Source organism: Phycodurus eques, chromosome 1, assembly GCF_024500275.1.
Source record: "Phycodurus eques isolate BA_2022a chromosome 1, UOR_Pequ_1.1, whole genome shotgun sequence".
NCBI classification, from domain to species: Eukaryota; Metazoa; Chordata; class Actinopteri; order Syngnathiformes; family Syngnathidae; genus Phycodurus; species Phycodurus eques.
This window is the reverse complement of record NC_084525.1, coordinates 6,657,534-6,685,424: the sequence shown is the minus strand read 5'-3', so window position 1 is coordinate 6,685,424 and position 27,891 is coordinate 6,657,534. Positions and strand designations below refer to the sequence as shown.

General features: G+C 41.8%; 2 protein-coding genes across 2 annotated transcripts; one reads left to right on the top strand and one right to left on the bottom strand.

Annotated features, from left to right (window-relative positions):
* Positions 1-136: 136 nt before the first annotated feature.
* si:ch211-167b20.8 (protein phosphatase 1 regulatory subunit 3A) lies at positions 137-5,296 on the bottom strand. The gene is made up of 3 exons (XM_061672256.1): positions 4,180-5,296; positions 751-785; positions 137-639 (listed from the first exon to the last, which is right to left on the bottom strand). Exons 1-3 carry the CDS (start codon positions 5,133-5,135, stop codon positions 497-499), a joined length of 1,134 nt encoding a protein of 377 aa, XP_061528240.1. The 5' UTR covers positions 5,136-5,296; the 3' UTR covers positions 137-496.
* Positions 5,297-8,663: 3,367 nt separating this feature from the next.
* tspy (testis specific protein Y-linked) lies at positions 8,664-21,058 on the top strand. The gene is made up of 8 exons (XM_061674786.1): positions 8,664-10,040; positions 10,148-10,225; positions 10,963-11,074; positions 12,287-12,441; positions 12,970-13,046; positions 16,964-17,139; positions 17,989-18,033; positions 18,115-21,058. Exons 1-8 carry the CDS (start codon positions 9,129-9,131, stop codon positions 18,147-18,149), a joined length of 1,590 nt encoding a protein of 529 aa, XP_061530770.1. The 5' UTR covers positions 8,664-9,128; the 3' UTR covers positions 18,150-21,058.
* Positions 21,059-27,891: the final 6,833 nt, after the last annotated feature.

Sequence of the window (27,891 nt, the reverse complement as noted above, 5' to 3'; positions counted from 1 at the left end):
GAAATTTGACACACGCATGTCATTTCTGTGATTAGCGGCCAAAATGAACGTGGCTGTTCGATTGAAACGTTTACTGTAAAAGTGCAATCAATATAGAAGTGTATTTTTGAGCACTTCGGTGCTTTTCCCAGCTAAACTATTTACTACCAATCAAGCCATGCGTTTGTTTGGTCAGCATCCCTTTATTTTCTACCTAACCCAACAACTAGTGTTCAGTCAGGCACACATTAGTTGAAGATGAGATGATGTTATCCCTTTAAAAAGCTTGTCTTGAATTAGTTTAATGTAAATTGGATGTAAAAACAAAATGTAGCTCAAGATTACACACAAGGGTAATAAGCGGGATGCTAATTAAAACACACAACCTGCTTCTACTGTACATTTGAAGGCTTGTTTCAACATGGATGTAAATTAAGATAATTTTAACATAATCGAAACACTGATTGTTGTGGACTATTTGCTCCTAAAGAAAAATAATTGCAATTCTGTTAAAGATTTATTGTGATAACTGCAAAATCTGCTGCTTCCTATCCAGTTCTTCTAAGATTGATCTTCCCTCCTTGTCGAGCTCAGGTGGTATGATGACTGGGCAGGGGCCTTCTCGACCCTCACTTCCTGACCTGGAAGTCTCTGTTTCATCTGCTTGACAAAAAAAACGAAACAAAAAAAACAATCTGACATTCTTTACCACATCAATCTCGTGCACAATTACCTGACAGATTGCATCCAAAATAGAATGTGTACTTTTACCTTCATTGTCGCTTGAGTCTAAACCAATGCACGTACTGAAAGAAGACAGAAATTAAATTAATACAATAAAGCAAAAAAAGTGCTTTAAAATATTACAATACACAAGGCTTGCTTATGAGTAATCATGGCTTACGTGTTTAAAGATGGAGGGGGAAAAAAAGCAGGTTACGACCAATGTATAGGTTGACAGAATAGAATGTCCTTTGATGTAATACAAACATTTGTGGTACTACCCTAACCCAAGCCAAGGCAGAAAATCGGCTGAATGACACCTCGTATCTAAAAAAACACGTCGGGTCACGCGTATCGCAACGCAACACTGTATAACCTTTACAGGTGAACTTAGTTTGTCTTTCTCAGAACTCGAATGCGCATATTCAACTGTTCAGTGTTTCAGTTTCTGTTGCACAACTTGATGTCCTCTAATAAAGACCAGAATGGCAAAATTAACAACAGGTGTTTGCTACATGAATCGATCAATACAAGTCCAAGTCTATGCCTGTGACCATTCCAGTCTATTTTACAACCTGCTGACACTGAGCTCAGTGGCCACTTCCCTCTGAGAACATCATGGTTGACCAATTGTTAGGTGTCGTTTTCTTGGTCTCAATATGTCAAAATTGGAACAGAATGATGACGAGGACTGTTTAAATACCTATTCTAATTTAACCAGGAAATGTATTGGTCCATTCACAGAACAAACACCAGCTGTGAAGTTTGGTGTATAAAAAAAAAAAAAGTACTGAAACATTGAACAGTTGGAAAATAAAGATTGAAAAGTTTAGAGTTGATTTAGATTCACTCTGAAATTTCCACGAAAGCTGAATGTGTCTCTCTTCGTGAGTAGTGTACGCTCCGTGCGCTCCTCACTATCTGCTCGCATTGATATTGCAAATGACAGCTGGCAGATGGAAAAGTTCAGAGGTGAATTTTAGCAAAGGGGAATGCACAGGGTGAAAACGACACCTGCCCTTTGCCTGTTTTGACTGTCCTCTCTCACCACTGGATGACTGGCGTTTTCAGGGCCGTGTCCTCTGGCTTCATAACCCTCTTAACCCTTTCACGCATTGTGGTCTCGACAGTAGAAAGCTTTTCAGTAAAGTACCTTTGTACTTCTCTGTGCATGAGCCACTCCAGTCTTGCAACGGCTGACCACTGGGTAGCAGTATATGGGTTTTACACAAAAGCGTCCACTGCAGTGACAATGCACAACTTGGGCGTCAAGGGCCTCTTCAGAAAGTCAAATCAAACTTTTACAGCACCTTTCCTTAACCTTTGTGGAAAACATCTTTGGGACAAGGAGAGATGAAAAGGGCCTTTCTTTCGATCATACAGGAAAAGACTATTACTATTTAAAATGAGTTCGGCGCCACTTTTCCTAACCGAAATCATAATATTTCCAAAGTTGAACTATAAAAAGCACTCCTTCGATCTGTGTGCGCTTGATTTTAATTTGATCAGGTTGCTGCCACCAGTGAGAATTATGGGTAACGTCCTTTCAGAAAGGTTGGTCAGGAGTACCGGTAACCCATGCTGAAGGTAGGTTAAAGGTTGTATCGATGCACCTTTCCTAAGCATTTTTATAGTTCCAAAAACCTTAGGAAAGTTCCGAAGCAAAAACCAGAATCTGAAGAGGGCCCAAGACGCGAGTATATACTGTACAGTAGAAGAAAACAGCTTTCGAATAGCTGTCCACTCTCGTGAGGTTGAATGTTTTTGCAATGCAGCACAGTGAGTACATTAAAAAAACTCCATACAGTAGGCCCGAGCTGAGATTCAAACCAAGAATATTTACTTTGAGCCAGATGTGATAACCACTTGTTCACACAGTAATGCCTCTGTTTTATTCATTGTTTTGTTAAAATCATATTCCATCAGTTAAATGTTCAAACATGCCTAAGTGGACAGGTCATCAACTCATTTAAAAAAGTATTTAAAAATGCTTTTTTTTGTTTTTTTTAATAGTCATAATTATGTGTTTTGAAAGAGTGATAAAAACACAATCTTTGTCTCATGAGAAAAAGTATTGGCCACCTTCTCAAATTTTTATATTGTTTGCATAGTTTCACCACTTTGTTTAAGATCATCAAAAAAAAATTAAATGTCAGACACATATAACCCAAGTGAACTTAAAATGCTCTTTTTAAATGTTAATTGCATTTATTAAGACCAGGAAAAAAAAAAACTATTCAGTTACCTGGCCCTGTGTGAAAAACTAATTACTCCACCCCCCCCCCCCCCCCCCCCACTCTGTTCAATCATCAATTAACTGTGGCTAATCACAGTTTTTCATTTTCGCTGATTACCTCCAGACCTGTTCAATCAAGAAATCACTTAAACAAAATCTGTCCCGACAAAATCCAGTCGGACAAAAGATCTAAAAAAAAAAGATGCAACAAAATGACAGTTTTCCAAAGAAATTCCAGAACGGTCAATAAATAAAGTAATTGACATCTATCAATCTGGAAAGGGTTCCAAAAGCCATTTCTAAAGCTTTAGGATTCCAGTGAACCATAGGGAGAGACATTATCCTCACATGGAGAAAACACGGAACAGTGGGGAACCTTCCTAGAAGTGCCCGGCCTACAAAGATTACCCCCAAGAGAACAGCAATAACTGTGCAGGAGGCCACAAAGGAACTCAGGACAACTTCTAAAGAACCGCAGGCCTCTGTTACCTCAGTCCAGGTCAGTGTTCATGACACATTCATAAGGAAGAGCTTGGGCAAAAATGGCAGAGTTCCAAGGCCAAAAGCACTGCTGACCAAAAAGAACATAAAGGCTCGTCTTACTTTTACCAACAAAAAATTCAATAAAGAAAATCTGAATGATTCCCAAGACTTTTGGCAGAATATTACTGATGAAAGTTAAGCTTTTTGGAAGGTGTGTGTGTCTTTAGATCTTGCGTAAATGTAGCACAGCATTTCAGAAAAAGAACATCATACCAACGGTCAAACGTGGTGGTGGTAGTGTGATGGTATTGTGCTGCTTTGCTCCTTCAGGACCTGGACAACTTGCTGTGATTGATGGAACCATAAATGTTTAGGTTTTGCACAAACATTTAGGTTTTGCAGCAGGCTAACGACCCAAAACACACCAGCAAGTCAACATCTGAATGGCTTAAATAAACAAAATGAAGGTTTTGGGGTGGCCTAATCAAAGTCCGGACTTGAATCCAACTGAAATGCAGTGGCATGACCTTAAAAAGGCCTTGACACCAATTACTACTACACCTTGTGGGATCTTAGAGCATTATAGAAAAAGCACACAAAAATGCTTATTGAGTTTAGAGAGCGAATAGCACGGCAACGTGAGAGAAGCGAACAATAGCATAGCGGCGAGATGATGCCAAGCGTGAATGCAAATTGGCATTGAGCCGTGAGAGTGGCTGCCAGTCTTGTTTCCTTGTTGTCAGCGGTGGGTTATTTACCTGTAGTCTTTGGGGGCTCTCATGATGCCTCTCACTTCCTGCTGCCCACTCTCAGTCTCCTCCGATTCCTCCTCATAGGACAGATGCAGAGACACCACATAGTTCATATGGGAGTTATTGTCCCAGTAGTCTCCCTCGGTGGTTTCGTAGCGGACAACGAACTCGATGCGAGAGCCATGAGTGACGTACGGGCGTGCAAAAGACAGCTTGAAGAAAAACTTATCAGTGTCCCCGTCGTGGGATCCCTGGACATACTCTGCGGGGTGATCGAAGTACGTCTCCCAGTTGTCCATGGTGGACCTGATGTAGACCGCTTTGTGGAAGGAGACGTTGAGCACCCGCACAAGGCCACTGAAGGCAAGAGGCTCATGGTCCACGGGACCGATGTGCTCGATGCGCACTTGCTGCGCGCGCACGGCCTCCAGCAGCGCGCCTCCGCCGAGGGGCTCAAACTCCGGATGCACAAGGAACGCCGGCTCTCGCTCGGTCTTGCCATACTTTGCCCGCTCTTCGTCCCACCTCGCAAAGTCCTCTTCGTCGTCCGAGTCGAAGGTGACGAACTCGCGGACGTCCACCAGGTCGCCGCCGATTGTGTCGGCGAACGACACTCGCTTTCCGGGGGACAGCGCCGCTTGGATGCGCAGGTACTCGGCCGTCTCGTCGTGGATGGACGCGCCTCGCCTCCTGGGCACCGGGGAGCATCTTGGGATCAGGCGCACGTTCTCGCTCCCCTCGTCGTCGTCGTCGTCGTCGTCGTCGTCTTCTTCGTCGTCGTCGTCGTCGTCGTCCGCCAAACGGCCTTCCGCCTCGTCGGGTGACCTGCCACTTTGGATGGGAGTAAAAAGACTCTCTTGACTCGGTATGGTTAAAAAAGACATTTCTGCTGTGCGCCGACGGGAGCGCATACGACGACCCCCGAGAAGAATTAACAGCACTGGTCCGCACTGACGGCGCATTACGCGCACTCTCCTCGGTTAACGTGCGGCGTTAAATGTCACGCATGGGAAACTTGTGCTGCCAGCACTTGCGATCGTATTTCCCCTGCTAAAACATCAACCTTTGGAGTCCAATTTTAGCCCTGACCTATCGGGCTCCCCATGCTGCGAATGTGTCTTCAAATTGGTATGATCTCCCCATGCCACCCCTGCGTTCCCGGTCGTTTGGTTTGGCCTGGCTGCACGCCCACAAAGGAGATGCGATACGATGGGCTGCATTCCTGGCAGGCAGAAATCAATTTCTCCAACTATCATTACAGCTCATTAAAAACGACAATACATTTGCGGCGATGCATGATCGTTTTTCTGCAGCTCCTTTGCGCAATATATCGGTAAATATCGGCAGTTTTTTTTGTTTGTTTGTTTTTTTTACATTTGATGTTAAGTGATGATTTTCTACACTTTCTTTAAAAAATAAACAGAAAAGAAATGCAAAGAAGGGAGAATTTTTATTTTAAAACGTATTTTCAGGACATTTTTTAAAAAATGTTCACAAATGATAATTTTGTGCAGACTTTGTTCGAGGAAACAATTCAATGTTTTGTTTTGCTCCTGGTCTTATTTTTTTTTCTGAACACAGAATTCTTATGACAATAAGTATTTTTGATTCAAAATTTGTCCAAATTCGATCCGGCATTTTTACTTATTAATAAAGGGGGCAATCACAAAAAGACTGAACGGATGAAAATTCATTCAGATTTAGCAATTTGATGAGGCATTAACCTTAAATAAGTAAAAGGTATCGGCATGCGTGGGGACAATACAAAGGTGGGTACAGTAGCCAAATATTGTACTCAAGTAGGAGTGCGGCTACTTTAGAATAAAATGACTCAAGTTAAAATAGAAAGTAGTCATCCAAATAATTAAGAGTAAAAAAGTACTCAGTGAACAAAAAAAAAATAAAAAAAATTACTGAGTCATTGGTGACGAACTTAAATCAACATGAATGTCAAATAAAATTAAGATAACTAAAGAATAACTACATAAAATATGAAATTGCTGAACTATGTCACTTAATACAAAAAAAGATAAAATAACAAATGATGAATACGATCTTTGTAAAGTAACAATTTAAGGAAAATTCCGCTCCAATAAATCTTATACTATTTTGCTTCCACTTGTTCAACAGCACAATAGGCTCAACAGGCAAGAGATTACAAAAACCGGAACAAGGCTGCAGTGGATAGAAAAAGTCTACACACCCCTGGTCAAATGTCAGGTTTTTTTGTGATGTACAAGAATTTGGACCAAAATAAATTATTTTAAAACTTTTTCCACCATTCATGTGACAGAATTGAATAATTAAAAAAAAAAAAAAATCTTTTTGAGAGGGGAGGTGAAAATAAACGGAAATAATCTTGTTCATGTCACCATTGCAAAAGAGATGTTCTGTCTAAACTTGTCTTTTAAATGGTGAAATAAAGTTAAAATAAAACAATAATAATAGTAATCGAATAAATCTGGTTGCGCAAGGGCGCACTCCATCTTATAACTGACATGTGGCTGTGCTCAGGAGTAACCAATCACATTCAAATTCAAATGGGATGCCACACACACACCTGCTAGGCTGCCACCATTTCATTTGTTTTTAAGTACCCTAAAACACATGCATGCCTTACAGAAACATTGCTTTATTCACTGAAATGACTTGATTGAAGAAGCTGTTTGTTGACCAGATTTATCATGTGTGGCGAGTGAAAAATCAGAGTCGGAGGACTATAGGTGGTGATGGAACGGATTTAAGGGGGGGGGGGGGTAAGAAGGATAAGGTTACATGGGAGCTGGTAAAGAAAAAGAGGAGACTCGTTAGGGTCATATAGTGAGATTGAAAGTAGTGAGGGTAGAGAGCGAGGGAGGGATTAAGGGCATGGACCCACCAAAGAAGTTAAAAAAAAAAACAATTAGAAGGGAAAACGTGGGAGAGCTCAAATATGGAAATATATTTGGTGAAGGGAACTTGTTGATAGGGTGTGGGGAAGAAGATTTGGTGGAGAACATCAAAAGAATTCCATACGTTGGCAATGTTAAGAGTGAGCAAAGTGGTCCGAGTGGGAGCACAAAGAGGAAGTGGTTGTAAAGGGCTATATGACTGTATAAAATAACTGAAAGATGACATAAAAGTGCGAAATAGCTCGCTGAAAACTGCAAGACGAATGAATGGGGGAGCAGAGAAAGCGGAGACAGGAAGGGTAGTAATGGATTTTGATGAAAAGGAACTTCCAGAGGAGATCCATGTTGGATGCAGATGTAATCTAAAACAGAAAGAATGTGTGTGGTCGTCATAGCAGCAGTAGATCACCTAGGAGGTAAGGGATGAACTTCGGGAACAAACCACTAGTCAAGAAGTCAAATGGATGGGTGGATAATCGTTTTAATTAGCGATGGATCGGAAGTGACGGAAGAGAACACGAGTTTGGAAAAGAATATGAGGACAAATATTATTAGGATGTACATTATAGAATAGATAGTTATGTTTATTTGTATTTAAATTGATTAGGGGTAATAAATTAGTAGGCATATCTAAAATTCACTTTATAACAGTAGGTAGCTGTAATGCACCTTAGCTTTTGTTGCCGACCGCCATAAAACAACACAAGAAGAAGACGATTTAAAAAAATATATATTTTATTGAAAGAACAAATATAAACAACGTAAGGCATTTTTAAAAAATATCACACAAACTGTACATCATGAGTCGCATGTCGAACTTTACAGTAAAATCCAAACAAAACAAAAACAAGAGGGCTTTATAAATTTAAGTTAAATCTACCAAGAAGAGAAAGAAGTTTAAGTTTTTATTCTTCTTTTATTCTTTACAAACTTCAAAGATTTATAACAAATCAGAGACTCGTTCAACCAATGATTTAAGAGTTTGTCTTGAAATATTTGCGTGTGTGAATAATAATAAAAAAACAACTTCCAATAACAACACATCAATAACTAAAATCCAAATTCTTGTCCTTGACAAACACACCAAACTTAATGGACTCCATTGTCCAAGGTGACAATTCAATATTTTTAGAGTGAAGCCAGCCCTGCATATCCAACCGAAAAGGTCTGTACTGATTAAAAAATAGATGTAAAAAAAACAAAACAAAAAAAAACAGCTATTTGCTTCAATATTACAGTTTTAGTCTTAAAAATTCCTTAGTGGGATAAATCTCGTTTAGAATTTAGAAATTTACTTCTTTTTACTTTTTTTGGGGGGGGGGGGCTGGAAATGAAAGCCATCTACTTCTAATTTGTTTGTTCTCATCAGTTTTATATTCCCTAATAATAAATTCTCTCCTAACTGGGCCGGGAAACAATTCATGTGTTAAAATAATCCTGATAACTTTATTAGTCGTTTTAACGCCACACAAGTCCATACTTTGGGGGAGACATTTGAACGCAGCGTCTTCTCTAACCGTTGAAACCAAGGAAGTGGAAGAAGCCGACGACTTCTGCGCAGTTATCAGCCAATAAACACACCCTTGCATCCGATTGGTCGAGAGCTTTTAGCGCGACGTGCTACAGCCAATCAGGACATTGTTTTTCCCGACACGGCGATAACGCGGATAGTAAAACAAGGGATTAATTAACCAAACTCGAACTAATACAAACAACGCGTTCTCGTTGCAATTGTGCGATAATTCCGCTCAACTGACCGTCCCTTTGTCTTGCAGAAATGTGGCGCTGTAACTCCAAGGATACGCAACGTGGATAACGTCGAGCTAACTAGCTTTAGCATTGAACTGCTACTTCCTGTCGTTCACCGTAGGCCGCGAGCGAGCTGCATCCTCCTCTTCAGTCGTCATTGACGATGTAAGTTACGTCAAGAGACGAATAACACAATCGCGCAAACACGACACTAATCCGGTGTGTTGATTCGGCGGTTAGTGGTTACGTTGAAGTTTCTCGTAATTGAGCTCACGGGCTAGCTAGCTTGTTAGCTGTTTGGGCTAGCTCGCCAACATGAGTGAACTGACAGATTGCAAACCGAGCGCCGACTCAGAATCGAGGAAAAGGTGTCCGTCACCGGACCACGATGAGGGAGCCTCTATTCCCAGTAAATCTTCTAAAGTGGAGGAGGCATCTAATGAAGTACAGGATGCCCCGGAACGATGCAAAAACAGTGAGAGCACTGAAGCAACTGGGCAAGAGAGACATTCAAATCGTGAAGAGGAAGCAGAAAGCTCACAAAGTGTCCACAGCCCCTCTTCTGCACCTGTCAACAACTCCAATTCCGCCGACCACAAATCCAAGGAACCACAGTCCTCAAAGACTCAGAGATGTGCTGATGCGGATGATGCGGATGCGAGCACGGGACCCAAGCCCAGTAATCTTTTGGACCAATCTGACTTAGCAGCCGCCGAAGCCCTCGCCAGCCTCACAGGAGGAGACGGCGAAGACAGCCGAGAGACTCCGTGCTCGTCCGAAAGAGCAAAGCAAGTCAAGCAAGGGAGCAAAGTCAAACAGCGTGGTGACAAGCTGCTCCTCAGAACACATTCTAAAACATGGGCAGCTGCCGCAGATAGCTCCACATCTGCGCACAGCAGAGACATCGAGGATGCAGATAACTTGGCAAACGCGGGCCAAGGTGGCGAATCCATGTCTGGATCTTCTTCCACACCGAGCTCCTCTTTCCTGTCCGAGAACGAGGACAATGAGGACGGTGAGTGCGCCATTGTGTCTGTTAAGATGGCTCCCGAGATGAGACAGTCAGTGGCTCTCCTGGCGCAGGTACAGATGAGACTGGAAGCTCTTGAGAAGAAAAGCGCCTGGCTCCACCAGCGCCTGGAGCTGAAGATCGGCCGCATGCGGCGGCCTCATCTCGAGCAACGTAGCTCCATCACAAAAACCATCCCTGGCTTCTGGGTGACCGCTGTATCCTTCCACCCAAGACCTTCCCCATTTCCTAGACTGCTGTACTTTGAGTGAATACCGAATGCCAGTAACCGTGTTTATGCTTTACCTTGACTCTGAGATGCTAGCTACTGAACCACCCGCACCTCTCGGCTCACATCGATGAGACGGATGAGGATGCTCTCAGCTACATGACTGATCTGGAGGTAGGCGACGCACTCGCAACGTCTCGCTCATTTTGAATCCCCTCATAGAAGGGTTTCCCCAACCTTTTTTTAAACAGAATTGTCATCATAACAAAATCATGGCAATAAAACATTTGAATGAAGATTGTAGCTAGCCATACAGCCTGTTTAAACCTGTTTATTAATACAGTACATTACTTAACTTTTGTACTTTTCATGTATAGTCCAGGTTGTTTGTTTCTATGTGCCCTGCGATTGGCTGACGACCGGTTCAGGGTGTACCCCGCCTCACGCCCGAAGATAGCTGGGATAGGCTCCAGTAGTCCGTGACCCTAGTGAGGATAAGCGGTATAGAAAATGGATGGATGGCTGTATAGTCCACTTTTTACTTTTCAAGCCAAGTAATTTTTTTTTCTTTTCTTTAAAGCTCCTTTAAGTGCAGTGTTAATGTTCCAACTGTGCATAATGCAGTGGCTTACATTAATAAATGTGCTTTTTAGGAATCAAAAGTTTTTATTACGTTACTGCATTTTAATGTTGGTCAAGATGGTGGTATACGGAGAGCTTAGTATTTTTTTGAGGTGGTACTAAGTGAAAAAGTTAGAGAACCACTCCTGTGGATGAACAAATATACTTTATTGGTGATAAATAATTTTCAGGCCAATTAAGTGAAATAGTATAATTTCCCTTGCAGAACATTGTGGTTGTGTTGGGTGTCACTGGTTTATTCTAGCAACATTCAAACATCCCTCCCTCAGATTGAGACTTTCAAGAATCACAAAGTGGGTTTCCGCATCCGCTTCCACTTCAGACGGAACCCGTACTTCCAGAACAACATCATCATGAAGGAGCTGCACCTTGGACTGGGAGGTACAAATAAACACGGGGCGGCTTTTCTTTCACTGGTCACAAAATGAAGGAGCCAATTTGGTACACCAACATCATGGAAGAAGATGCAATACAAAAAAGATAATGTTCAGTGTTGACTGGCAATGTCAGGGAGGTAAAAAAAAAACAAAACAAAAACTACAAAACCTGAGTCAGTTTTTTTGTCATCATCATAAGGGGTCTTTGAGCCGTGCTTTGTCTGGTCCCTCACCTAGGACCTGTTTGCCATGGGTGACCCTGCCAGGGGCATAAAGCTCCAGACAACTTAGCTCCAAGGATCATTGCTAAGGTGACGGCTCAAGGAGCATCAATATAAAAAAAATTTCAGAAGTTTACCAATATATTTTGGAGAAGAACTTTAGGCCAGTTTAATCTGTAAAGAGGAAGGGTTTTCAGTTGCTCTTGAATGAAAACAAAGAAGCAAATCAACGACAGAATGGCTTCAGAAGAAGACCTTACATGTTCTTGAGTGGCCCAGTAAAGTCCTGAGATGCTGTGGTCTTGACTTAGAGCTATATATATGACTGAGAGCGGTGTGTGTGTGTGTGTGTGTGTGCGCGCACGCTGATTCTATTGGCCCTCTGCAGCACAGCGCGTAGAAGGAGCAGCATCTTTGTCCCCGAAACTTGTGGAGGCTTTCAGACAACAAAACGTGAAACAGTTTGCTCACACGCCACTCAGGCCCATTCGAAAGATACGTCTAAATAAGTTCGCAAAGCCTGATATATCAAACCGTCACGCTGAACGGCATAGTCAAAGAGTTGAGAGGAACAACAGAAAGGTCAGCAATTTTGACACATTCAAAAGACTTCACTTCAAATAGAAGTTTAACAAGTGTGAATTATTTTGTGACAGGCAAGCCTTTTGCACACTGGTTGCAGTTAACGAGGTCATAAAATCAATAGTGTCGTTTGTACAAGAGTGGAGTCACGCACTTGTACAGGCACTCTATACCGGTACTAAAATTACCTCGAAAAGTTACGTTATGTAATCTAAAAATGAAGCTATTTACGGTTCCTTCTGACAAGATCTTTGTACCTTTCGGATTATTTTGTCACTTTTTAACCTTTAAAAACTCAGAAAATGGATAAAACTGATCTTTTTCACCCAATCTCAATCACGCGGTCAACACCGATTTTCGATCACGCGATCGGATCGGGACATCGCTGCTTCTAACATCTGGCCTTTTTGCAGCAACTCCCATGTCCTTCTCCAATCCCATCCTGTGGCACCGCGGTCACAATTTAATGGCCCACAGCGAACCCAGGAAGATGTCACGCGGCGTCTACCAGACGTTTTTCAGCTGGTTTGGAGACCACAGCAACCCCGGGCAAGACGATGTAGCGCAGGTATGGCTGATGGCGAGTGACTTGGCACCACGTGCAAATAGGGTTGGACACCAAAACAGGGTACCATTATGGTACTACGGGTTTTTATACATCCGATACCTATTCTCTCGAATAACAGCAAGAATTTTTTTATACTTAATTTGGTGCCACTTAACAATTTGTCCTCTGATTCCTTTGATTTTGATAAGTTACAGGCAGGGCTCAGCTGTGGAAAATATATTTTCCCAATTTCAGTCATTTCATTTAAAATTTAGGCTAGAAAACATGTTTTGACAAGCCAAACTAATTACATCTCACAACACACACTCAACCCTAGTTGCAATAATCTTGTCTCGTTTTTATTTTTTTCATGGAGCAACCGTTTTTGTCCTTTTGGTATCTGTGAAAAATAACTTGTTTGCATTTCTGTTTGCATTGAAGTAATCATTTTAAGGATATACAATTCAGGACGCTTACTTGGCTAGCATGCATTTTGTCCAATGTTGTCTACCACAAATGTGATAATTAAATTTTTTGGTGGTTGTCTAGATACTGAAGGACGACCTGTACAGGGACCCTTTGAGATACTACCTCACGCCTCTTTGGCAGCCAAGAGAGAACGGCAGGTCGGTCACATTCCCAAAGTGTGTTGTGTACACTGAAGTTATAGTCCTTTTTCTCTCCACAATTTGTATGTATACATTACTTGAGCTCTCAACAGGGGCCAAAACTGGTATCTCCTTAAATATCAGCAGCGAGAACTTTAGAGCATTGTTCACGGAGTTGTTGAATTGTACAACTCCAATTCCAATGAAGTTGGGACGTTTTGTTTTATAAATAAAAACAGAATACAATGATTTGCAAATCATGTTCAACCTACATTTAATTGAATACACTACAAAAACATTATTTGTTCAAACTCATAAACCTTATTGTTTTTAGGAAATAATCATCCATCCATCCATCCATTTTCTGAGCCGCTTCTCCTCACTAGGGTCGCGGGCGTGCTGGAGCCTATCCCAGCTATCATCGGGCAGGAGGGGGGTACACCCTGAACTGGTTGCCAGCCAATCGCAGGGCACATACATACAAACAAACAACCATTTGCACTCACAGTCACACCTACGGGCAATTTAGAGACTCCAATTAATGCATGTTTTTGGTATGTGGGAGGAAACCGGAGTGTCCACGCAGGCACGGAGAGAAAATGCAAACTCCACACAAGCGGTGCCGGGGATTGAACCCCGCTCCTCAGATCTGTGAGCATGACGCTCTAACCAGTCGTACACCGTGCCGCCAAATAATCATTAACTTATAATTTTATGGCTGCGACACGTTCCAAAAAAGCTGGGACAGGGTCATGTTTACCACTGTGTTACCTTTTTCTTTTAACAACAGTCAATAAATGTTTGAGAACTGAGGAAACTAATTGTTGAAGCTTTGTAGGTGGAATTCTTTCCCATTCTTGCTTGATGTACAGCTTCAGCTGTTCAACAGTCCGGGGTCTCCGTTGTTGTATTTTACGCTTCATAATGCGCCACACATTTTCAATGGGAGACAGGTCTGGACTGCAGGCAGGCCAGTCTGGTACCCGCACTCTTTTACTATGAAGCCACGCTGTTGTAACACGTGCAGAATGTGGTTTGGCATTGTCTAGCTGAAATAGGCAGGAGTGTCCATGAAAAAGACATTGCTTGGATGGTATCATATGTTTCTCCAAAACCTGTATGTACCTTTCAGCATTAATGGTGCCTTCATAGATGTGTAAGTTACCCATGCCATTGGCACTAATACAGCCCCATACCATCACAGATGCTGGCTTTTATAACTTTGGCGTCCATAACAGTCCAGATTTTTCTTTTCCTCTTTGGCCGGAGGACACGAGGTCCACAATTTCCAAAAACAATTTGAAATGTGGGACTCGTCGGACCACAAAACACCTTTCCACTTTGCATCAGTCCATTTTAGATGAACTCGGTCCCAGAGAAGCCGGCGGCGTTTCTGTGTGTTGTTGATGAATGGCTTTTGCTTTGCATAGTAGAGTTTCAAGTTACACTTACGGATGGAGCGCCGAACTGTATTTACTGACATTGGTTTTCTGAAGTGTTCCTGAGCCCATGTGGTGATATCCTTTACACATTGATGTTGGTTTTTGACCCCTGAGGGGTCGAAGGTCACGGGCATTCAATGTTGGTTTTCGGCCTTGCCCCTTACAAGCAGTGATTTCTCCAGATTCTCTGAACCTTTTGATGATATTTTGGACTGTACATGATGAAAGCCCCAAATTCATTGCAATTGTACGTTGAATGAACATTGTCCTGGAACTGTTTTGACTATTTTCTCACGCACTTGTTCACAAAGAGGTGAACCACACCCCATCTTTGCTTGTGAATGATTGAGCAATTCAGGGAAGCTCCTTTTATACCCAATCATGGCACCCACCTGTTCCCAATTAGCCTATTTACCTGTGGGATGTTCCAAACAGGTGTTTGATGAGCATTCCTTAACTTTCTCAGTCTTTTTTGCCACCTGTACCAGCTTTTTAGTTTATCAGTTTGAACATTAAATATCTTGTCTTTGTAGTGTATTCAATTAAATACAGGTTGAACATGATTTGCAAATCATTGTATTCTGTTTTTATTTGTTTAACACAACGTCCCAACTTCATTGTAATTGGGGTTGTAATTCTAATTGTGCTTTCAAACATTTACAAAATGCGTGAGTAAATTAATTGGAAGCCTTGTGGTTGTCTACACCAGCCCTTTACGAACTTTAAAGCCTCACACCCTGTCGCTCCTGCGCACACCCGAACAAAAGTTAAAAAACAAGCAGTTTATAGCTTGTCAGTATGTTTGGTTGTTGTTGCAACTTTCAGCTTGTGCCATCAGGGGTCGCCATAGCGAGTTACTGGCATGATTTGGTTGGCACTGTTCTTACTCCGTTCTCGAGTCAACCCACCTATTTTTCTATGGGGCACTGGCCGGGAATTGAAACTGCACCGTCTGCGTTTACCATCGTGTTTAGTCATCAGTTGAAAAAACACTATCAAATTTAAATAAAAAATGCTTTGTTTAAAAGTTTTAAGACATTTGACAGGTTTTAATGATCTTGAAATAGTAATTGAATTTGCAGGATTAGGAGGACATATTTACTGAAATCAAAAGCTATTTCAATCAAAAACGTAAGTCATTCCGTTTTAACATAGGCCCCTTTATTTGACAGCAGCATCACAATTCTTACATCCATCATTCAACTTGTGAGTTTTTGGAGAGTTTCTGCTTGAATTTCTTTGAGATGGTGCATTGTCAGGCTTGGAGATGATTTTGCTAATGAAAGCACGGCTCTTCATTTGGTACCATGGAAGAAAGCGGTCAGTCAAAAGTCCACATACTTTTCTGAGGTAATTTTCCCACCTTCAGGGAGCCCAAAGGGGCCGACAAGATCTCTCCCCGGCACATTGCTCGACAAATATGTGAGTCTGCCAGTCTGCCGCCACCTTGCTGACGTTGCAGCCTTGTTAGGACATGATGGCCTTCCACCAAACGTCCACTACTCCATTTCGTCTTGACGGTCCAGGCTTGCACGACACTCATCAGTGGACAATCTTATGCTGTAAGGTATACCACTGCATCATTTGCTGCTATAGGCATAAAAGGAGAGAAAATCATGTTGTGGCCCCCATCCCTCCCCCTGACTTCAACCCGGTTGAGAAACGATGGAGCAGTTCACATCCAAACGGTAGCTCTGGGAGGCTATTCTGACAACCTGCAAAGAAATTCAAACAAAAACTCTCCAAAAAGTCACAAGTTCAATGGATGTTGGGCTAAAGGTGTGAAAATGACCTCTGAAAAGTATGTGGACTTTCTGACTGAGCACTTTCTTCCATGGTACCAAAAGAAAGAACCATGCTTTCATTAACAAAATCTACAAGCATCACAATGCACCATCTAAAGAAATAAAAATAAAATAATAATAATTCAAGCAGGAACTCCAAAAACTTTTATGGTTATAAGAATTGTCAAGCTGATATCAAAAATGGATCCTATGTCAAAATGTAACTTGTTCAGATGTTTTTATTGAAATAGCTTTGGATTTGAGTAAATATGACCTCCTAATACTGAAAATTCAATAAATGCCTCTTTCCAGCTGTTTATTACCTGCCAAATGTCTTGAAACTGTGGAGTATAATAATTTGGAACAGTGCATTTAAAAAAAAAAAAAAAAATTCAAATGCTGTTATGATTGTGAGGTTTGTTCAGAAACATTTGAATTTTATTCTTACGGTTGATGATGTTGGAAAGTCAAGAGACAAATATCTTCATAATAATTTGGACTTTAAATGTATATTTTGACCATTTAAGTGAAATTGGATCATTTCCCACAGCACGACTGATCTCTCACAGCACACTAGTTGAGAATCACAGTTATAGAGTGAATGCACACCGCACTTTGCGAAATCACAGCTGATCTACAACACACTTGTGCGGCTCATTGTTTTTTTTATGGTTTCCTCTTGAGCTTGACCGCTGTGTCCGTCCTCCAGTGACGGCGACGGCACCGCAGCAGCTGACCACGGCAATGGCGATGACTGTGTGGTCATCTCCGACTCAGACGAGGAAACTGGTGAGCCGGAACAAGGCCATAGTGGCGGAGAGGAAGAAGAGGAGGAAAAAGAGGAGGAGGAGGAGGAGGAGGAGGAGGGGGGGGTGCCGAGTGCAGGTTGGTTCTTTAATTTTAGGAGTCCTCACAAGGGGCAAAGGGTGGGCGAACTTCATTGTTCAAGGGATTGACTAATTGGATTTTTACAATTGATGGGCCAGGTCATTTGTCAATGAGGTTCAAAAAAGAAAATGCCATAATATATATATGTTTAAAAAAAGTGAGAAAATAGCACTACTGTATTTTACTTTATAAAGACATACAGTAATGATATGAATAAGAATGAAAACAAAATTAAGCAGTTTGTGTATCATGACAATTCAGTGGATATTGTGCTGCTACTTGCGGTGTGTGGCCCTTGGCCACCAAGGAGCACTGTCATACATTAAGACATAATAATAAGATTTGACGCTGAAACAGAAGAAGATTGTCGCTCTAAACTGTAATAATGTTTTTTTGCAAAAGACAATATGTCTGTGTGTATTGTTGTATGCTTTTGTCTGTGTTTATGTGTTGCTAACGCATGTGTTCAAATAGATCGATGGTAGTTTCGTAAACCCGACTTGTATTTTGCATTGTGTGTGAGCATTGATGTACTGGACTTTCGTAAGACAACGCTAATGCAGTTTTGGTTAAATACATATTTAATTCTCTTTGTCTTATGTCGAGTTTTACAGTAAATTTCAACTGGCAGTAGACATAAGCAGCTTCTTTTTTTTTGAAGAAGAAGAATTGTTCACTGTTCGCCAAAGTGCTGCATTTTGGGAAGTTCGCTGCTGCCATCTAGTGCTCGTAAATCAAGACAACAACAAAAATTGGCCGACCATTGCGAGTACACCCTTATTTGGTGTTTTTCAGAAAGAATACTCAGTTTTTAATCATCAAAACTAAAAATGATCTTCCCCTCAGATGAGAGCCACGAAGAAGGTGGAGGCGGAGAAATTGTGATCGACGGTAAGTTCTATCGTCTCAATATTTTAGGCTTTCATATACGAAGTGAAGAAAAATCCTCATAGTCTTTCTTTTACGTGGCAGGGTCAGATGACACTGAGCAGGATGATGAGGCCTAAAGCAGTAAGTTAGGAAGGATAGCGGCCGGGTATGCCCGAACATCTTCCTGATGTTAGTTACATTATGCACACAAAATATCATATTTTTGTAATGTAACAAAATATGATCTTTAGAAGCTTTTAAAATCAGGGTTAACTTAATAAAGCCAAGGCAAGGTGACTTACGATTTTATATGGTATATTCAAATACAGTATACTGTACAAAAGGATTGCTTTTGGTGAACAATTGTCCGGGAGCCAACTCTTAGCAAAGCAAACAAATGACAAGAATCTCACAGACAATTGGAAGCAGCCATTTTTACATTTGGCAATTTTACCTATTGTATTCCATTCAATTATGTTGACCACATGACCACATTTCAGGAGTACTTAGAACTGAACCATAATGTGTTCTCAGGGATGGGCCCAAACTCGATTACACTATTTGGGGCTGTGTGAGTAAGTAAACGTGTACTCTACTGTAGTAAAGAGAAGCAGATATTGTTTTAATAAGCTTGTTGTGTTTCTTCCCTTGCTTTTCTACATGTTAATGCAGCCACCACCCCACGTAATCACGGTGTGATACTGCCAGTTATTGTATACTTTCATCAGCAGATTCTGCTGTATCTGGAATTTTGTCTTTTTTTCCCTTCTGTTGATTAACATTGGTTTTCACATACTGTGTAAAAATGCTTGGGAGTATGTGTAAAATTTGACTCTTTTGAGCATATTGATGTTCTGACCCCGTCTTCATGCCTGGTACTCGTGCAACTCTTAATTTGATTCTATTCTGTTTGGACTGGACAGAACTAAGACGTGGCGTAATTATGTACAGTATTTGTGTTTATGTTCTGGCCCTGTAATTGTGCAGCCCTTTCTCGCCACAGTCAGCAGTTTTGCTACAGTTTAGTGTACACTCTTTCCCTGCACTGTTTTATTGACTAAATGCATATTTATTGACCAATTCATAATGTTTTTAAACAATAGGTGCCAGGATACTTCAGGTGGTGGAACACGAGTGACACCACTGACCTGAAGCGATAACAGCAGGCATTAATTTCTATCTCTGGAATTTATGAGCCAGTCCCTGAATGATGTTAACTGTTTCTGAATTTCAACCACATTTATTTTTGAATCAACTTACCTGTTGAAGTATAAATTACAGCCGGCATTAAATATCCCTTCAGCGGTTTACCTCACATAACATCTTTTTGACTGACCCTTCAAACGTTCAAACTACGGCAGCAGAGAAGAAGGCTAAAATAGTCATTCAAGCCATTTCCCCCGTTTTCTAAATGGTTCTATCTTAGTCAAATGACACGGAAGTATTTGTTTACTAGTTGTGCCATCGGTGAGCGTTTCAGATTTTGCCACCCGTAAGAATGTGTGATGTCATAGTGAATTGTCATATTTTGAAAGAATAGGACCAAGGCAATGCGCACAAACCTTGGCAACCAGTAACTGTATACGAAAGCATAAAAAAGAAGTCGTGACAGAAGTGAATGATAGTATAGCACAGTGTTTCCCAACATTTATTGAGCCAACCCACCAATCATACATTAGGAACATCTTACGGCACACCAGCAAACAAAAATGTCACCCCCCCCACCAAAAAAAAACAATATATGTATACACACAGTGGTGCCTTGAGATGAGTTGAATTCATTCCATGACCATGCTCGTAACTCAAAACACTCGTTTCCCAGAATCATCTTTCCCCACTTGTATGAATGGAAAAGCTATTCTTTCGTTCCAGCCTTCCCCACCAAATTTTTAAAAAAAAATCTATTTTAATAAGGAAAGTAGTACTAATATTGTACTTCCTCCAAACATAGTAATAAAATACAATGAGAAGAATTAAACAGTTGGTGCGTCATGATTAATTCTTTGCGCCCACACCTGGTCGCTGCGACTTGGCCACAGGGCGGCAGTATAATACGGTCATGTGGACAAACAAAAAGTTTCACTCAACTACTGTAAGTGACCTAGTAATTTTCAGTAATATTAGTCTTTCTTTGCAGAGGATCAAGATGATAATAAGCCTGTGAGTGTTGTTATATTATCTGTCTACATGTTGTTGCACCGTTTGTTTTTAAATATCCGTTCCTTAAGGCGTTATAACACTGCCACGTAGGCTAGTGGACATTTTAAATGTGTAATTCCCTTTGTTTTAGGTTTAGTTTGACAGTAAACTTGAACTGGGAGTGGCAATAAACATTTTTTTGAAGGATTGTTCACTGTCTGCCAAACTGCTGCTTGTTGTGAGTCGAGTTCACTGCCACCATAACAGCGCTCGTATCTCATGCAAAAAAAAACATTCAGACTACGGCTCATATCTCGGAAAACGTAAAAGGAAAGTAGGCTCACTCGTATTTCGAGGCACCACTGTATATACTAAAATAATGCTCTTGTCTAAAAACAAATGGTGGTTGGGAATCACTGGCATGGCAGAATAATGGCGAGGGGTTGTGCAACACTGATTTACAGTAAGCAGTTAGGCAATTGGCTTTGAATCAAGAGCATGCCTGGCACGGTCTCGTTTCTTTGTCACAGCTCTTCTGCTCCCAAGCCCATGAGAGGGAAGCAATTCCCGAGCATTGAATCGGTCTGTTAAACGTCACTATTTGGGGGTGCACTGGAACACATTTGCTATTAAACATTTTTTTCCCCCTTAGCTGAATACCTTGTGTGCTTTTCTGGAACATTGTAACCCTTGGTTGCTTTGGTTACTTTTATTTGTTAGCGATGACATGTCTACTGTTTGACTCAGACCTAATAAAGTAGGAAGTTGGTTTACTTTGCTGTTGACTGTCTTAATATTTACACTTGCACAGTTGAACGTCACTGTTGTTGCCACATGATGGCAGTGTGGTGTAAGTTTGTCATTTGTGTTGATTGCGCTGATTTGAATAAAGGCATTCTATATCACATATCAGACTTTGATGGTAGAATTTAAGCTTTCACATTTAAATTCCTAATGTTAATCTAGTTCTCCATAATAAAGATGTTTTTTTTTTTTTTAAAAACAAAAAAACACTTGCACACTTGAATGAATGCTTGCTACATGACTTTTTGACATTTAAGTCACCTCTCCCACGCTTGAAGAGATCAAACAAAACCAGCAGAGTGACACTTTAATGGATTTCACTGCCAGTGCAGCGGCATGCATGTGATATCGCTCCCATTTTCAAGGTAGCGCTGTAAATAGCTCCCAGCGAGGCATTTTTGGACAGGCCCAGACAAAGGAACGGCAGCAGTGTTGCAACGGTACACTTAAACCCTTGATTCCACTTTTAATGCACAGCTATAAATATTCCACTCGCAAAAAACCTGTGCTGCTGGAGGCCCGGCAGCACTCAGGGTATGCAGCCTAGGATGGGCACACACTATTAATACTAATGTTGGAAACTCATTACACCACGTGAAATGATGCCATGTGAAACGAGGCATTTTGCTTGCAGGCACATTTCACGATCATGAATTCCAGTCCGGCGCTGTTCCTTCACAATACCAATTGTGATAAAGTTTGCACAGGTGACTTCTGTGGGCTGTTTGGAGAGGGGGTGACAGCCTGAATCAATGTTGGCAAAACTGCAGCCAGGGGGCCATTTTCGGCCTGCCATCTGTTTTTAAGGGCCCGCGGCATCAGTCTTGAACAAAGTTCCTCAAAGCGATACTTGAGTAAAACTACAAGTATCAAGATTAATAAGAGTTGGTGGAGGGCAGGGTGTCATACAGCTTGAAAATATGTATAGATTATTCAAATAAATGTGGTCGGTACTTCGCGCGTTTCACCTGTTGCAGGGGTGGTGCGGAACCTAACCCCGCGACAAACGAGGGATTATATCAAAAGCCCATTTCTGATATTAGAGCTACTTAAACAGGGAAATTGCAATTTAATAATCAAACAAACAAACAAAAAAATCATACTCGATATGACCTGACCGTAGCACATGACTAAAAAAAGTCGGCACTCTCTGACTCCATCTTGTGCTTCTAATTGGACTTAAGAAACGACCACACCTGAGGAAAAACAACCAATCACAGACAGATGAGGTCTCAATCATTTCTCATACACTTGTGGGCACATGTAGTGGGCACAACCCTGTGGTGCTCTTGCATGTTAGTGAGGGGTGTGGCTTTGAGGAATGCCAAAGTTTCATGAAATAAAAGGTTTGGACACCCCTAGCCTAAACGGATCCCTGAATAAGAACTACATTCCCCTGAGCTGTGCTGGTGCCGCAACTGTACACAACTCATCTTGTCACGGCTGCTTTCATGTGCTCCCTGCCGTTCAGTGCAGCCTGAAAAATGGAAAGATAACGCACAGCAGCGCATCTGTGTGAAAGATGACGGCGAGCTGGTCTTCTCGCCCGGGAGGTGCTGCTCACTGAGGCTCTGTTGTAGCGGATACGCTGATAGTAGAACGCCTGAATACTAATAAGCCAGAGCAAGAAGGACCATGGAGGCCCATATTTTATTATTTTTTTTTACATGTGATTTATAACAATTATTATAACAGTGGCTGCTGGTCAATAGAGGGCGCTGGGGTGTCGCCCCAACCCCGCACAGTCGTTACCACATTACTTACACAGACAAAAAATTTAAAATATTGACACTAAAGTAAAATAATATTTCAAAATATATGTACATCTATTTTTAGATGATCATTATCAATAGTATATAGTTAATGGTGGGTAAAATTGTTTCGCTCGTGCGTAGTCTGATTAGTGACAGTGAGTGATTCTGATTCTGATTCTGATTCCAGTATGAGGCGCACATATCTTGCTCTATTAACTCGTTTAAAGTTTGACATGTGCAGTCGCTCTTCTCAACTGCAAGAGGGTAGCGCCAAGTTGGGGCGCAACAAGCTCACCGACGTGACATCCCTGCTTAGCAGGCATGCACATAGCACTTTGGTGATTCCATAAAGTTAAAAACAAAAACACATCAAGCAGCATTTACTCGCGGTGTGCTGGAGTTACTATTTCAAGTTTTGCGTCTCTTCATACCTCTGCAACTTTGAAGGTAGGTTTGCTAACACTGGTTGCTAGCTTACTCACATGCCGACTTGGGCCAGTTGCGTCATTAATAACGACCAATCTGAGCCGTCTCTCGAGACCACCGTTACAAGCCACCAACCACCAGCTGCTAGTAAGGGACTCTAAGTGGGGGTTTCCCGACATGTCGTTGCTGCCGTGCCACTGTTTTGTCATCGATACGGGCCATCGTCCTTTTCTCAGGGTGGGGGGGGGGCCCTTCCCTGGTTGCATGTGAGCATCTTTTCTCCAAACGTAGTTACAGATTTTCGGCACGTACCATAGGTTTTCTTGATTGTGTGGTTGTCATCTAATCAAGATAAAGAGCAGCATTGCAGGCTGGGTGATGGGGTGGTGATGAAAGAGGTAGGGGGGGTTGGGGTTGGGGTGGGGTAAGATAGAGGGAAATGGACGAGTGCAGTGATAAGAGGAGCCATCTCGTACACACAGCAGATGGATGACTCTTATCTGGGAGATCGCAGAGTGCATGCTCGCGCTTGGGCCCAGTTACAGACGATCACACCAGACAGATGAATGGCTCCCCCTGCCCAGCCCCCCCACCAATCACACACACGTGAGTACACACAGTTGAATGAACAGATTGCAACACTTGTGTTACCTTTAGCGCGCTCCTATCCCACATCCATTGAATTTCACTTCGGCAAAGTCTACACATGCATAGGTGTATTTTAATATTTCATGTGTTTTTGAGGCATTCAAGCCTTCCCTTAAGCCTTTTCTTTGCTCAAGTCAATTTCGTTTGTATAGCGCCAATTCGCCACAGGTTATCTTCCCATATGGAGCAGGTCTCTGAGAAGGTCACTCACTCGGGTTGGTAAATTCCAGGAATTTTGAAAAAGTTCAACCTTTGTTTTCAAATTATGCACACTTGAATTCTCCCAAACGCGTGTGGAAAATGTAGTTATGGTCCAATGGAACCACGGTTGACCTTTTTGGCCATAATTCCAACACTGCTCATCACCAAAAGAACAGCATACCTACAGTTGAAGCATGGTGGTTTCTTTAGCTGGAACTGTGGCCTTACTCGAGGTGGAGGGAATGATGAACAGTTCCAAATTACACTCAGTGTTAGTACACCTTCAGGCTTTTGCTAGAAAGCAAAAAAAAAAAAAAAAACTCAGAAAAAGCCCACTAGAACATCTGAACTTTATTTGGGGTTAATCAGAAGCACTTTAAAATGGTAGCTACGATTTAACATGAGTTTGAATGTGATTGGTTCATTCTGAACACAGCCACGCCCCAGTTAACTGGGTGTGCACACTTGTGCAGCCTATATAAATATATATATATATATATATATATATATATATATATATATATTTGTTTTTTAACTTCCCTTCTAAAATAGAGGTTATAGGTCACATTAATGGTCTGAAACATTTTCGAATGATTCATCTTCGTCTCATTCTTTTACATCACAAAATCCTGGCATTTGAACAAGGTTGTGAAGGCTTTTTGCATTCACTAAATAGACATGTAATATATATATTTTTTTATTTGTATTAGTAAATATGCAATAATCTAAAACCCCAAAAAAGTTATTCATGTCACAAACGTGGTGTTGTGTGTAAAAATGTCCTTTAACCTATTTTGGAATAATGTAATGTGTGAAAAATTAAGTGCTACCTGAACCCTAATAAACACATCATCATATTACATAACTTACCCTGCATTTAATTATTATTTTCATGATTGATAATGAGAACTTCATTTGAACAGAAGTCAAGGAAAAATTGTTGCAACCTCTCGCGGCCTGCATGAATAGACACGGAGGGCCAGATCTGGCCCGCGGGATTTGCGTTTGACCACTGTGTCGTGGTGGACAGAGAGCGAGCGAGAGATATTCTCATTTTAATGGAAGCACCAGATGCAAACATGTCTGCCTTGCACACATTGCACTCATGCATGTCATCGCACAGATTTGGAGCAAGAGTCACTTGCGCTCCCACCCCCACCCCCACCCCAGCAAAACATGTTGGGTTTTTTTCAATCAGCACAAGTACTGAGGTTAGATACAGTTTAAGGACCATATTCTCCTATGTGCATCAGTAAAAAAATGATACGTAGCTGCGTACTTTTTTGGCTCTGCGCATTCTCGGGTCAAGTCAAATCTGTCGTTTACGCACCCACAAGCCAGATACGCACACTGGGTCCAGCAGCACAAAATGCGGGCGTTCTCTGTTAAATTAGTACTTGCGTGTAGCGCGCGCCGATTCTCTCGTCGACTTAAGCACTTTTCCCTCTTCCGTACTCCAGAGGCTGTTCTAAGTCTAGCGCCCTGTGCAGGTGAAACATCATATTGCATGTTTGTATTCAGTTCCCTGCACCGATGTCAGGTGATGGCCCTCGTGCTGACTCGTGACCTGCTCTGATGGTGTGGGACACACCTGGCACACATACGCACACCGACTGCCCAAAGGCCGTAAAGTGTTCCTACCACATTACGCCGCTGGCCGAACATCGACATGACATATATTAATTAGCAAAAGAATGTCAGCGCCAGGCAACCTTGTTTCATCCGTGAGGAGCATTTCACCTTCAAAAATGCTGCTGGCGCCATGGAGTTTGTCTCACAGTGCTGCTCATAACAACTGCAGTTATCGTAGTAGTGTGATGGTGAGTTATACTTTGAATCATTTGTTTTCATTTGATTTATGTCGGTCATCAAAAACGTTAAAGTGACTCGGAGGTTGGGTAATGCTGATCTATAGAGCGGCAGACACACCCCCTTTTTTCTTGATGGACCGCCAAACATGCGTTCAGTCATAAGCACAGTATTCTGATTAAATTACTTCTATTGGATTTATTTCATACAGAATAAAAAAACATGCTCTCCTACAAAGTGTGTTAGAGCAGTGGGCACGTCAGCAGTGCGTGCTTCTCATTGGCGACGAATGTCCGTATTCGCTACGGAAGTTAATTTCACATTTAAAGAGTTACATATTTTCCAAATGGATTTCTGTGTCATTGACATGACTTGGAAGACTCCACACTCCAGTACACTGAGACTTAGACTTTAACGGGTCACACCTCTTGGGTCACTGCGCACACATGAGCTGCTTACGGACGGGAGAATGTGTGTACCTTGAAGGTGTACAAGCCATGTGCATAAAAAAAATAAAAATAAAAAAATGGGAGAATATGGTAATATATGTTATTGGAACCCGCGACCCGAGTGAGGAGAAGCGGCTCAGAAAATGGATGGATGGATGTTATTGGAATTCCCTAGGGCGGTGGTTCTCAAAGTGTGGTACTAGTACACGGGCTCCTTGTCGTGCAATGAAAAAGAATCACTAACTTAACGTTTTAAACTGCATAATTTTACAGTGGTGTAAGCCTTTTATTTTATTTCTAAATCCAGTACAGAACATTTGTTAAGCACAGTTTGGTTGTATTTAACCGGAGTACAATACATTTGCATTGAATCTTTTAGAACTCTTTTTAAATATTTATTGAAGTACAATTTTGAACTTATGTGCAATACGTTTCGATTGAGTTGAATTCTTATAGTTAAGCGCAGTGCTAATGTTCAAACTGTGCATAATGCCACAGTGTCGGACAATAATGCATGTTTGACACCTGTGGCCTAGCGTGCCCTTGGAGTGGCACACTTTTCCAAGAGTGCTGACAGATTTACTTTTCTTTGAGGCCAGCTCACATCCTCTGTATCCTCCTTTTCATGTACAGTAAGCAGCCCCTCTCCAACCCGTCATTATTTGAAAGGAACTCTTCAACAGCTGTTGTTTCTTCTGGAATCATTTTTACAGAGCGAGAGAGTGCCAGTCTCGTCTCGAAGACAGATGGCGGCGGGCCCAGCGGACATATGGAGCCTCAAACGCTGCTTCATCTCGGGGAGGGGGGGGGGGGTACGCATTCTTTTTTCTGCAAAAAGAATCACCTCGGCTTCCAGCGTACGACGTGAGGAGAGTGACCGAGAATGTGTGTCACGTATGCGCCCCTCATCCGCATGTTAAAACCGTTGCCCTACTTCCATAATTGCTAGTGTGCAAAGTTCAGGGACATGACCAAGCACCTGCTCTTTTATTTTTCATTTGGATGTTTTCTCACACATGAAAGATAATAATTAGAGGCAAAGGAAGAGCTGCGTCATGTTTGTTGTGATAGAAAAGAGGCCAGTATATTTTCTCTAGCCTGTGATTTTCTCTCGGGGTCACCCCACTTTCCCAACGTGCATCTGTGCGCTTGTTGCCTCTCTGCTCCATGGGGCATGTGGAGACACTTTGCAATTTGTCAATAAAGAATTGACTGTCAGTAGGTTACGTCTCCCCCCCCCCCCCCCCCCTTAAGGGGATAATAGTGTGCCTCTTGTGATTGATGGGTCTGGTGGCGCGGGATCCAGCTGCAGCTTGCAGTCGGCCTACAGGGATAAATAACAAGAAGCAAACTCCATCCATCATGTGGGACATTTCAGGCCAGTCTTCACTCCTCACCTGCACAAACCTAGAAAGTCCCCGTAAAGTGAAAATAAAAATGTCTTGTAAATGTGGCACACCACAGAGAAGAGTGTTGTAAACCACCGTGCCGTAATTGTCTTATTAAAAACAATCGGCAAGTGTAAAAAAATGAGGCTTCAAAATTGTTAAAAATCAAGCTCCAGCCCAAAGCCCTCACTCTTTTCCGCCTTTCTCTGCATGACATGCGCGCACTCATGGCGCTACAACGAGGTGCTCTAAAGCAGCCAC